This window comes from Perca flavescens, chromosome 22, assembly GCF_004354835.1.
Source record: "Perca flavescens isolate YP-PL-M2 chromosome 22, PFLA_1.0, whole genome shotgun sequence".
Classification (NCBI taxonomy): Eukaryota; Metazoa; Chordata; class Actinopteri; order Perciformes; family Percidae; genus Perca; species Perca flavescens.
This window is the reverse complement of record NC_041352.1, coordinates 9,022,790-9,036,721: the sequence shown is the minus strand read 5'-3', so window position 1 is coordinate 9,036,721 and position 13,932 is coordinate 9,022,790. Positions and strand designations below refer to the sequence as shown.

Genomic DNA, 13,932 nt, shown 5'->3' with positions numbered 1-13,932 from the left:
CTGGACTCCAAATTTTGCAATTCTAATGAAAGTAAAAGACAATTGTGATTGCTGGGAGTGAGGCTATTACGGGAGACAGGGAGAGATTATTTAGAGCCTCAACCCCCACCCCCCTTTAGAATATTGTCTGTTTTATACCACCATGATGCAAGTTTAGTGTGTACATGTTATTTGCAATGAGGATAATAGGCTACTTCTACAACCTAATATCTTCTGCAATCCTCCCCTTTCTCAAAAAATGTCCTGAGGAAGCAGACTTTGGCAGATTTTGGAAAAACAAAAACACTCTTCAGGTCTGGATGTAATTATGCCAGACATAGCCTGCTACCTGCTGTGTGGGAGGAAGTCAGGCAGAGGGAAAAATCAAATGACTTCCCTTCTGTAGGCTACCAACGCACCGTCAGCTACAACCTCAGCTAAACGATGGCTCCAAGGTTTCTTCCACACTTTTTGTTGCGTTTGGGCCTCACAACAGAAAATGCTGTGGGGTTTTCCCATCACGCAGTTTCTTATTGCTCTGCCAAGATGTCATGTAATACCAGTTTACATAAAGGTAGTGATTTACAACGTTGGAAATGTTTCAGTTTTGAACACGCTTGACCTATTGCCTATTTATCATTTTTGAACACGCTGTTAAACAGCAAATGTAGCCTACACACTGCATTTATTTTTTTTAAATAACCACGCTATGTCAAAGATATTAAGTCTTTGGCTTTGCTTTATGCTTGGCTAACTTTCAGAATTGTTGGGGGCGGGTGCTTTAAACTCGTGAATATGGAAGTCAGCACTTTCAGGAAGGCAGAACAGCTCCTTGGAGGGAGGAATCGGTTGCAGTCTGGTTGTTCCAGTAGTTCATCTGTGTGTATCTGCTCTTTCACTTCGCCGTTACAGAAAGCACTCAAGGGTAAGAGAAGACCAAAACCTGCTGAAACTGAACTTCAGCTAAATTATTTTCTCATCAAGGCAAAGCGTGTTTCCAAAATCTCAACTGTTGCAGCAAAGAGTTAATGGAATAATACACACATGTATGTTGGCGACATAAAAGTTCTTTATTTGAGTTTCATAGTGTACGATGCAGCTGCTGAGGATTAATGTGTTCCATGTCCTCAACACAACATAAATACTTCACACAGACTTTCACTTTCTTACATGATGCAGCTTTGACGGAGCAAAAAGGATTCGAGTTTCATTCAGTACAAGACTTTAGAATGCGACTGTCATGGATCGTCGTGTCAAAGTGCATCTGCAACTTGAGAAAGTCTTCTAAAATAGCTTTGATTATCCAGCACTCCATAAATACTTGATAGCAGATAAAACAATTTTATTTAGGGCAAAAATCAAAGCTACGAACTACAATTGCTGACTTTTTTGGACCACATTTTCGGCGAGCTCCAGCAGCAGAGGATATCTGAGTGTCCTCTTCCTCCAAGACTCTGGGATTCCCTGGAGACCAGTCTGAAAACACATCAAGATGACAGCTGAAAGCATCCCAGGCAGCACAAAGCTCTCACTGCCAAAGTCATCACAAGAGTTCCACAAGTACAACAACAATATGCTAAATTATATATTTCAAACATGAAGAAAAATGGCTTTGCCTGCTTTTTAATGATTAATTTGTTATGGTTGATTGGTTTTGTGACTAGGATAAGCATAGTGCACTCAGCTTAGCATCATAAGGCCGGCTACACACTGGCTGCGTGGCGTGAGTGTGTCAGCTGCGTGGCGTGTCCGTTTTTATTTTGGCTTCCAGGTTATCAGGTTAGAGCTTACACACTGCATGCGTGACACGCACGTCTGAGCTGTGCCGAAAACGCGTGCATGCTAGAAATAGGACCGACGCCTATTTTTCACGCGACACGCAAGCATGTTGGAAGCGTTCCCAGGCAAAAGAGAATACGAAAAGATGTTTATATGTAATTTTGACACAAATACATTTAATAAATGACATTTTGATGTTGATGTCTGTCTAGGTTTTGACATAATAAATATTTATCGATTTTCAAACATTCCACCTGTCAATACAGAACAAAATATTCTGTAGCCTATTTTGCCGTCAATACTGCCGACGTTGTCTTTGCTGTAATCAAATCAGTATATATGTATGTTTATCACGAAGTATACTACTGCTTGAGTGCATTTTATTAATGGGAAACATACATGTGTACAGACAATGCTAGCAGCAGCAGTGCCGCGTCAGACACGTTTCTGGTGTGCAAAGACATAGAAAACGCCACGCAGCCGCCACGCAGCTGACACGCGACAGAAACGCCACGCTCACACAGCTAGTGTGTAGCCGGCCTTATTGTGCTGTTACACATGATTTGGACATGCTGTATGTATTAGTGAGTATATTGAATAGAAAAACTAAATAATTTTTTTCTCAGTGTGTAAAAATGTGTAAAAAATCTTTAAAAACACATTTCTGATCGCATTTCCAACTGCTACTGATTTCCACCAATAATCCACCAACCAACCAATCAATCAAATTGTATTTAAAGTGTAAAATCACCATTAAACTCCGTCCCAGTGCACTTTACAATTAAAAGGGAAACAGAAAGCCCGAGAGCCACATTCCTACAGTACCTGTGCCCCAAAACAGGCTCCTATGAAGGAGGCTCGGCTGGCGGTGCATCCCCCGCAGCGCATGGTGTCCCTGACTGCTTCATCCAGCTGTTTCAGCTTCAGGACTCCATGAAGCGCTCCCTGGAACGCACCAGGCAAAGCTACACACGAACCCAGAGTTAGTTGCAGATTGAGACATGGTAAATAATACAGTAACAGATCAGCCATCAAATATAGAGGATTCAGTCAAGGGTTTTCATGTTACCACCAAGTTACTTATGTTATTTACTGTTCATAATTTGATTGGCTTTTGCAATATCATTACAGGTATAGGCACTTGGAACAGGTCTGCAGAACTTCACAAGTGCATTAAGCATCTCAACCTTTTTGCGGTGTAAAACCTGAGACACTCAACTCAGCAGGAAGGGGAAGATGAAAAGGAAGGAGGAGGGAGACCATTAGTCAGGAGATCAAAGGCTGGAGGACTCGACTAACGGATATACCGGCAGGGAGGGAACGCAAGCCACGCCAAGTCAACAGACCTGGATCCTGCTACAACCGTGCCGGCTTACCTCATGTGTTTGTGAACACAGCAGGTATCAGCTGTTGGGATGTCTTGGCCAGGTTGTCCTTCACCTGGTGGATATGTGCTTCAGCCCAGATACAGGACACAAGATAAAATGCATTGTTTAGTGTTTAAACATTGGAGCCTTTGACATTTTTTTGGGGGGGGCTGTGGCTGCTTATTGTTATAACACACATTATGTATCTTATACATCTATTCTGTAACATTATATTTTGATTTTGAAAGACAAATACTATAATGTCAATGTCAATGTCATTTCGATTATGCATGTTCTGCTTGGTACTGTGGATTATCAGTTAAACTTAAAAATAGACTGCTGGTGATGCAAAATAATGTTATTTGCTACCTGTTAAATGCACCACCCCGGACTCATATTGGTAGAGATGCTTTTAAAAGGGTAGGGTTGCTGCCAGTTCATGTTAGAGTGGAGCAGTTAAAGTTGAATCATATGTTTAATGTTATAAATGGCTCTGCTCCCAAATATTTACATTCCCATATAAAAATGGTTCATACACAGCATAATCACAATACTAGGGCCAGTGTCCGTTCTTGTAAAGTGCCCAGAGTCAACAATGCAGCTAGAAGTTCTTTTTTTTTATACAGGTATAACATTGTGGAATAATCTGCCACTTTCCCTCAAAATTGTAAATACCAGGGGGGCTTTTAGACACAAAGTAAAGGTATTTTTATGGAATATTTTTATTTATTTATTTTTATAAATTTTATATTTAGAGTAGACTGATTATTTTATGTGATTTATGATTCTTTGATTTTAGAATGCTTTCAAACCTTGGATAATTTGTATTGTATGTTATTTTCTTTGACCAGAAATAGGTCTTCGTTATGTGTTGCATGTTTTAACACCAAGGACCATGTTGGAAATAAGTGTTTACACTTTAACCTGCTATCCTTTGGATTATGTTGTTTGTCAAATCCAAAATAAATCAAATCAAAAATGTCTTTAAAGACGATCATTTTCCTGCACGTAGCATTTTGGGTTTCTAGCGGTTTTGACCACATTTCCCACTAGACCTCCTTGTTCCTGCGTTCTGTTTTTGCATCTCTCTTCCTCTTCTTGTTTTAAGGAAGGATGAGAGAATAGTGCTTGCTTCATACTGAAAATCCTCAGCAGATTTCACACCAAAGCCATCCTGATGGAATACATTGCATAATGCAGTGTACAGGCTGCTAGCAACTGCAGGTTTTCACAAAAAATGCCTTGTTTGCTCATTGAAATTATACTTCAATAAATAGCTGGACGTTTAGGGAGTCTTACGTATTCACCACCTTGGCGAGAGTTTGATGAGAAGACTGACACAGCTCTTACGTCTGTGTTTAAAGCTGTGGTAGGCAGTATATTTTCTTGCATCGTTGGGCAGAAATTGCTTAATAAGCAGCATATTCTAATTCAAGAGATCACTAGACTTCTGCACCTCCTCTTTGGCTCTGTAGTCAAGCTTTAGAGAGTCGAGCCGTGACGGGAGACTTTGGCCAGACTTTCACAGGTTATTTCACATGCTGACAGAGAGGGGAGAGGGAGAGATGCAGGAAGATGTCTCACTCTACTTGAACTTTTGCCATTTTCTTGCCTTCTACCTATAATGCAGCTTTAAGTATGAAGCCAGAGCCAGGAGTTGGTTAGCTTAATCTAAATTCATTTTGCCATTTTCTTTCTGACTAATCATTGTGCTGAAAGTTAGTTCAGAATTAAGCTCACTAATGCACACAGTATATCTTGTTTGTTTAATCAGTTCTGGAATGAATATGAAATAATAAAACTTTTGGGTTTAAGGTAGGTAAAACATTTTTTTTTTAGCTTTGGAGTTGGCCAGTCTAACTGTTCCCACTTGCTTTCAGTCTTGATGCTAAGCTAAGCTAATCAACTCCCAGCTATAGCTTCATATTGAACAGGCCTTTATGGTCTTTTCATCTAAATTTACAGAGAAATAAATAAGCATATTTCCCAATAAGCGTGATGTCATAATGTCAAATTATTCCTTTGTATCATAAAACGAATGAAGCTTTAAAGACACACATGTAGCCTTACCAATGGCAGCCTGGTCCAGCTCCTGAAGGTTCTGTCTCTTTGGGTCATTCAACTGGGCCAGAACTGCATCTAGGACATTTGGATCTGGACCATTCAGAATGAAATGCTCCAAAAACCTTACAGGGTTCAACAGACAAACACAAAAGGTTGAGTCTCCCTTCACTCCCTTCTAAATAACTGTTTAACTATGGTGCTTGACCAGTTTATCATCTTCTTCAGAACTGTCTCTTACCTTGCTGCAGCCAGTGTCCCAGCGACACACATGTCATTGTTCTGGGTCACCCGTATGGCTTTCTCCACCTTCTCCAGCATCTCAGGTCGGCCAGCGTACATGGCCACCACCGGAGCCAGCTTAGTGACGCCGTCCATCTGACAGTCCTTATCACAGCCTCAAAAACACATACACATACAGAGATTACGACCACCAAAAAAAGCATTGGGGAGGTCTTGCATGCACTTATGATCCGTCTTGGGTGGCAGTAGCTTGTGTGGGGAACCGGACGGTCGCTGGTTCAAGTCCCTGTACAGACCGAAGTACGGAGTGTGGACTGGCAGCTGGAAAGGTGCCAGTTCACCACCTGGGCACTGCCAAGGTGCTCTTGAGCAAGGTACCAAACTCCCCCAACTGCTTGGGGTGCCTGTCCTGCAGTCGCAGCCCCCTCACTCAGACATCTCTCTATTTGTGCATGTATATGACCTGAGCATGTGTGTGTGTGTGTGTACTTCAGGCCTGTGTGTAGTGTTTTATAACAACAGAGTGAAAAAATTGTAATTTCCCAACTGGGAATCAATAAAAAGTATAAATTAAAAATGTACCAGTTTCTTCTTCGCCAGCATCCACATTTCTGATGAAAGCTTTCAGGCTCGAGTTTCTCCATGGGCCATCTATGGGGAGGATGGCTTTGGGACCTAACAAATGCAACAAACAGCTATTTTATATAGGAGAATGAATACATTTTTATTTGACAGTGTCATCCTCATTAGATATAATACATATGGTAAAGATAAAATCAGAGAAGTATAGCTAAAGGGCAAAACAAGCAAGAGAGGAAAACAAACATTTCCTTGAACTTTCTGTTGATGTAGTTGACGTTTCTGTAGGTGGAGCTCTTTTCTTGTCTGCTCAGTCATGATGCCTATTAATGCCCATGATGATGACACAGCTCTTCTCACATTCCAAGACAATTAAGCTGTCTGCAGTTTACTGTACCCCAAAATGCCCTGTGCTGTTATGGTGATTTACAGCAGCACTGTATTTTTATGATATTCTGACTGTAATAAAGCCGCAAATATCTAAAGCTCTGAACACCAACTAGGAACAGAGAAGTCTGACTGTATAGAATATTTAAATAGAGAAGGAATTCCCCATCGGCTGGTAGGAAAAACATTACACAGTGTTATCAGACAGCGGAGGCTCTCACATTCATTTGGGTCTGTTAAGTTGATGATTGATATGGACATTACAATATTGACAGTTACATAAAAGCCGAACAGTACCTTCTTTCTTCCTGTAAGGATCATTGAGAGGCAGATCGTACACTGTTCCTGGGCCAAAGAACTTGTAAATGCGCTTGGTCAAGTCTTCCACATTTACATCTGCCAACACATTACATACTGTAGCTTTAAAAAAACAATTATGTTCGGTCACGATTAAACAAACTGATGTGACATCATCTCCTATTACATAGTAAAAAGCAAATGATCTGTTAAAGGCATACAGTCTAAGGTTAAAGGTGGTGTGTCACCCAGAACAGAAAAAAGTTCTTTGACTTTTCTTGCCAAAAGTTACTTGAGAAGATGGATAACGCTTTCATGTCAGCTAAATATTAAGTTACAGCTAGCTGGCTAGCCTAGATTAGCATAAAGAGCTTTTTCAATTTATTGCAGGAAGATAGATGAAAAGATGGATACCACTCATATCTGTCTGTTAAATATGAAGTTACAGCCAGCTGTTTAGCTTAGCGTAGCAAAAAGAGCTTGTATGCTTTCTTGCAGAAAGTTAGATGATTGATATGTCTGTCTGTTAAATATAAAGTTACAGCCAGGAGACTGTAAGCTTACCTTAGCATAGCATTAAAAAAAACTGGAAATAGGGGAAGCAGCGAGCTAGCTTGGCTCGGTTGAAAAGTAATGAACTCTTTCAACCAGCACCTGTGAAGATCACTAATTAACACATGGCTTGTATCTGTTATATTAAGCATATTTATGGGCTGGGCCATTTCTTGGCTTGGTTCTGGGAGATTCTGGAATCTTGTCAGGAAGTAACCCCAGGAAGTCAGAGCACTCAGAGACAAATAGTCCAGCACATAACCACCCCCTGTAATCCACTGTCTTTATTCTAAACTAAAATAATCATATCCTGGTGCTTCATATTTCACGTACAGACACTGCACAGTCTTTTCCAAAATGTTTGTCAGTAAGCACAAAGTGTAAATCTTCAAATCTGAGGAATCTTTAAAATTGTTGGCTCCTTGCAATATAGGAAACAGCAGGATGTATGGGAAATATAGTCTTAATTTTACCAACAGTAACAATATCACAATCTTGACAACTTTAATAATGATTTATTGGCAATCAAACAATACTACTGTAACACATTGGCAGGCACCGAGAAGAATATGTTAACATAGTTGCTGCCTGTTTGAGTACCTCCACACTCGCTCAGTGACTCCAGCAGGACATATGCCTGGTCCCCGTAGCAGGTCTGCTCGCCCGTCGTCCTGCGGTAAAAAGGATTGGCTGACTGAGGCCGAAACTCAGGACAGGGCTCCAGATCAGAGAGAACTTCTTTGAGCCTGTCTGGATTGTAGATCCAGTGCATGGGCTGGGCTGTATGGGTGGGGAACACACACACACACACACACACACACACACACACACACAAAAGAGGGAGAAAAATAGTGGAACATTCAATAGTTTTGTTTTTGACATGATCTACTGTGTATACAGTCTGATGATAACAGATAACATGGAAAGGGAAATAGATGTGTGAACAATTACATGTTAAGCAGTCACCAAGTAGGAACTAACATGTGGGATAATTCCCTTTCCTATGCATCATTAAATTGTAAGAATAACGTGGAAGTTAAAATATATGATAACTTTGGCTACTTCAAGTTTACTGTAGCAGTACAGCTATTGCAAAAACCTTCATAACAATATGTGTAAAGTCAACATGACTTACACAATTTAAAGAACCACCCCTGTACTTTATCAGCATGTACAGATGTTGCTTATGGATAATGCTACTGATAATGATTGTGTGCAACACCTAATAAAACATATTGTGTAATATTGTGTAACATCTAACACAAACATTAGAAAGCTGTGAAAGGTATTTAACCACAAATAGTTTGATGCAAGCTAATGTGACGTATAAACTCTTATGTATAATATTTGCAATGTGAGAAATAGACATGGAACAGTAGACGCTCCATGAAAGCATCATAACATGCAGTAGGAGTATGAATTATTGAGATATGGAAAGTGAAAGATGCAGATATGGAAAGCCCGTTTGCTGTAATTAACCCAGTCGCAGCACCAGTATCTCACAATTTATCTTACCTGCTGCATCTGCTGCTGCTGACCCAATAATGGCCCCAATGGCTCGGTCTGCCATAGTCAAGGCCATCTGCTTTTATTTTCAGACACAAGTACGGCATACACAATAAATAATGTGAGGCTTTCATCGTATATATAAAAACACAACCTTTAAAAAAATTGCCTGACATAAATGCTTGTAATTTCATTTAATGAAATAGAAATACGGCTCACTATTGTTGTCATTGTAAATGGTCTAATTTAGCCAGTAACTAAAACACAAACCTATAACAAAGTATATATCCAGATGCAGAACTTAGAAGTTGTTATTTTTGGTGAATTTCTTCTATTGAAAAAATAAGTTACTATGGGAACCTATGCAAAACAGCACTTGATTACATAGAATCTGGTAAAAAGATAATAGTTGTTATGCATCCAAGACTTATATTATTTTAGCGAGAACACAGTAATTTGGCTCAGTATATGGTGCATCTTAATGAAGTGCTCAATAATATTTGATGTCAATAATAAACAAATACAGACTTGGTTATCCTTACCTTAGAGCCTCGTCTTTACCTTTAGCATACCACGTGAAGTGTTTATAAAACGTTGTCCCAGTGTCAGTTCTCTGACAAGGGGAGGGTACCATCAGCCCAGTGATAAGCATAGACCAATGGCAACCCAAGAAAAACAGTTTTGTATTGTGGAGAGAAGCCAAGGAGGTGGTCAGATAGAGGTTAAAACCCTGGACTAGAGTTCTACAAATGTATGTAGGGTTTTAGCTTGCCAATCAAATGCAGAAAGCAGGTTTTGTATAGTATATGAGGGGTAATTAGTTGCTCATGATTCTTGTCATTAGATATTTTACATACATTAATTTTAAGATTTTAATTTTAACATTCAGAAAGCAGCATCACGTTTGGAAGTCACCGGGAGATTTCTTTGTCAGGTGCTGTGTACTCCAGCTTCTTATGTACTTCAGGTAGGTATTCCTATACCGTACCGTTGTGTTGCTAGGCTCAAAGGTAGGAGGGTGTTAGTCTGGCTAACCAATGTACAATGTACGATAATTTAACAATTGCTGGGATAAAGCATGACACGCCCGATTGTGATTGGTTTAATACAAACAAGCCAGAGTGTTCCCCCATCCTAGAATAGAATAGATAAGTGTGTAGCCAGACCCTACTCCAGTGCTGACACAACGTTGTGGAGATATACAGTATCTGGCAATGTAAGATAAGGGATGTTTGAACTTACAGTATGTATGCAATAGTGGCTGTCTTGGGGACTCTTCATTATATTTACTTGCATAATAATTATGTATGCTGGGGGTCACCCACTGACCTTGGGGCTCTAGTCACATGGGCCGTTTTTTAACCTGACCACGTGTCTGAACTCAAGATGGTTTCAATAAAACCATAAACGTTTTCTTTAAATTCCACGAAGGTTAAACACTTCAATTATCAGTTAATTTGCACTTAAAAAACTCTAATGCAACAGCAGAGGTCAAATTGCTATATGTTGAAATAGCTTTCAAAGACTCTCTTGTCATTTTAATTTGTCATTGCTCTCTCCATCTTCCACTCCATTGAGTACATCCTGATGGTTCCCCAGCTGATCCCCCTGTTCCAACTCTGATGAAACCCTCCAAGGCCTGGCCAGGCTACACTTATCCACGGCTTCTCATGGGTATCACAGGCCATTGATTTCTCTTCTGGCCTACAAAACCAGCTAAATAGAGTGCCAAGGGTAGGGTCAGGTAATCAATAGCAGTTAGAAAACAATGAACAAAAGCAGCTATGGCCGCCTTCAGTGTTACCTTGCTGATATGATTGAGGATGCTGTTCTAGAAGAAAATGTTCAAATAAACACGTTACATTCATGAGGCCCATATTGTAAAAAGTCATATTTCCATGTCTTTTTTTTTATTTTTTACTATATAGCAGGTCAAGGTGATATAAATACTGTGAAAGTATCAAAACGCTTAATCCACACAGAAATGCACCCAGTCTTTATTCAGAAACTGTCTTTAAACAATCCGTCTGGACTTCCATATGACTGGGATGTCACAACCATACTTTATATAGGTAGAAAGTGCCACCACAGTGCCGTTACAGTCATTCCCCGGTTACAATAACGGTGCAGAGACTCAGAGAGCACAGATGCAGAACACCCGGAAATGCTGACCAATCAGAGCAGACTGGGCTTTTTTTCAGGAGGGGAGCTTAAAAAGACAGCTGCTAAAACAGAGCTTTTAAGATAGAGGGTGAATACAAGTATATTCAGACAGACAGTAGGAGAAAAATAATATTTCTTTTTATCATTAGATCAAGTAAAGATGTTATAGTAGAAACCCTGAAAATGAGCATGATATGGGACCGTTAAATGCATGCATTCAATTCATTATCATGCTGGCAGGGAGGTAACATGCCCTTCACAGAGAGGATAAAAGAGCTGCACAAATAGATCAGCCACTGTTACCAGATCAAGTGACACAATGAGCACAGTGAAACTATAAATTACAGCCTGGTAGGATTTGTAAGGAGATATTAATGGAGTGTGGACAATGTGGCAGTGCCCGCATGTTCGGGGGGCTGCTGAGCTTTGGGGGCTTTGGTTATCTGACAGGACAGTTGGGAGTGGAGGTCAGCGGCGGAGTGGGACCAAAAAAATCTACCGGGAAATTTTGTAGACCACCGGCCCTTGGGTGGGGCAACAGCACAGCAACACAATCCCTTTTTTTCCTTTTAAGTCTTACCTTCTCAACGCCACCTTTCCCTTTTCTTTTTTGGCTTTCCATCGTTACACTCACACACTGTCTGTTAACGTTACCGATATACTTCCAAACGTGACCAAGAAAAAAAGAGGTGTCTGACGGCTTTACGCCATAGGCCGACCGGGGCTATGCCATTTGGGGATGGGCCGCTCACTGATCCCCCTAGATTTCTGAAAATCCTAGACATGGCTGTGACCTGCACTTCGTTAATGCTTTCTGATTAGCCTGTGTTTGTATTGAAATAAGAGGCTGCTGCGGCCTGCCGTACGGGTAGAGCAGAGGCTGCACAGTTTGACCAGTGGGCAGCGGATGCACATCAGGCTGCCGGATGGTGTTGCTAAGAACTTCAATTCAATTCAATTTTATTTATAGTATCAAATCATAACACAAGTTATCTCGAGACACTTTACAGATAGAGTAGGTCTAGACCACACGCTATAATTTACAAAGCCCCGACAATTACAGTAATTCCCTCAAGAGCAAGCAGTGCGACAGTGGCGAGGAAAAACTCCCTCTTGGGAAGAAACCTCGGACAGACCCAGGCTCTTGGTAGGCGGTGTCTGACGGTGCCGGTTGGGGATGCGATGAACAGTGGCGATAATAGTCAAATTAATAATGGAACAGTGACTTCAAAGGGTAGTCGTAGTAGTTCATGTCATATCAGCGCGCTGCAGGGCGTTACAGGATGTAGCGTGGCACAGCAGAGCATGGATGGACGTAGCAGGAAGCAGCAGGGTTCAGCAGGACTTAGCATGACACTGCAGGGCCAAGCAGAGCTCAGCAGGGAGTGCAGCAGGACCACGGCGACAGCTGCAACCAAGATCTTGGTGCCAACGTTCTCCAAGGAAATACGCTGGGGGAAAAAAACATAAGGACTCCGGGGAGTAAACTCCCCAGAAGCTAGGATTAATAACAAGCATGTCTGGGACGGGATGCACACAATGTATAACTACTTTTCAGACCGGCCCTCGCGGCCTCGAAACACTACTGGCCCACCGGGAAAAGTCCCGACTCTCCTGATTGCCGCTCCGCTGCTGGTGGAGGGGATGCCACTCTCCTATTTGATGCCAAAACTTGCAAAGTAACAACAAAGAGTATGTTGACCTGGACACAATTATGTGGTTCAGCTTGTGGCCTGCGCTGTCACACTTTAACGTACTTCTTTATATTAAATTAACAAGAGTCTACAGTCAAGCTGATGGCTCTGTGAGGTGACAAATGCTAACATGCTCACAATGACAATGCTAACATGCTGGTGCTCAGCTCTTGGACATGACATTGTGCTCAGGATGCACAAATGACAGAAATCTTCTATTCAAAGTTTTTTGCCATGCACAGGATGACACACAGTTGCTGGCTGTAGATTCTCCTCACGATTCAGTTTATTATATACTTGCTTTTTTGTGATATCTTTGATTTTTGATATCCTCTATTACATCCGATACCCTCTTATCGTGTGTCATCTTCTTGTTTTTGCTTATCTTCAATGACTCAATGAACGTTCTATCTCTAATTTAATTATTGAAGCACGGTATGTGCTGTGACAGTGGGAAAAAAAATCCCCTGGCAGTCAGATCACATCTGCCATATGTGCCCAGACATAATCACGCTGTTTCTTGGAAGCTCACATGGTTAGTCATTACCTTCTAATCCTGGTCATATTCCAGGTGAAATAACCCAGATATAGGCGTATCACTCATCTGTGCTTTGATGTCAAAGCAATAATACCATGTTTTGATGCAAATGCCAAGATGCCATAAACACATCATAAACTGTCGGGATTGTTGGGTCATGGCAATTTTGTGCAAGTTCAATTTTAAAAAGAACTGAGAGTATTGCAATTTCCCGAATGTATGAATGTGTTACACTTGTGTGTGCTTCCCCTCAGTCCTTGTACAGCATTAATCAGAGGAATGCTGATAATTGTCTGGCTGCATGGCTGTCCTTCCCATCGGGAGAGGAAGCTGAAACAGGAGAAGGGTGTCGAGAGGTATGCCAGCATCCGGCCGCGAGGCACCTCTCCTGTCATCTGCGCTATGCCAGCCATGGCATCCAGTGTGCAAAGCCAGTGGAAGACAAAGCTAGATGCTCACAACTCAGCCACAAAAACTCTTGATATGAATACAATGTGGATGAAGAAAAGAAAAGGATCGTCGACATTTCTGACATTCATCCAAATCGTCTGCACAAATACGAAGAAGTGGAGATGAGGAATTGTACATCACAGAAGTGTTTACAACTTCACATGCCGGAGACTAATCTTCACAGCATTATTTGCACAGGCAGTCTCTGTGTGTAAATGTACTCAGAATGATTCACCGACATACACTCTTCTTCTTCTTCTGGAAGGGTCCTTCCTCTGCAATACTTACACATACCGTAAGAGTGGCCTCATGTAGCACTGTTAATGTGATTATACCG

The 13,932-nt window shown here is 41.1% G+C and overlaps 1 protein-coding gene across 2 annotated transcripts; it reads right to left on the bottom strand.

The window, feature by feature from the left end:
• Positions 1–1,040: 1,040 nt before the first annotated feature.
• Positions 1,041–9,351, bottom strand: LOC114549322 (crystallin J1B-like). Of its 2 annotated transcripts, none has more exons than XM_028569580.1 (10): positions 9,293–9,351; positions 8,760–8,826; positions 7,845–8,024; positions 6,693–6,791; positions 6,012–6,104; positions 5,428–5,584; positions 5,196–5,311; positions 3,135–3,212; positions 2,584–2,723; positions 1,041–1,455 (listed from the first exon to the last, which is right to left on the bottom strand). In XM_028569580.1, the coding sequence occupies exons 2-10, from the start codon at positions 8,824–8,826 to the stop codon at positions 1,351–1,353; spliced, it is 1,035 nt and encodes a 344-aa protein (XP_028425381.1). In that variant the 5' UTR covers positions 9,293–9,351; the 3' UTR covers positions 1,041–1,350. The 2 variants fall into 2 exon arrangements, with proteins under 2 accessions (XP_028425381.1, XP_028425380.1); XM_028569579.1 differs by having other exon boundaries at positions 8,760–8,829; positions 9,293–9,331.
• Between the last annotated feature and the right edge of the window lie 4,581 nt (positions 9,352–13,932).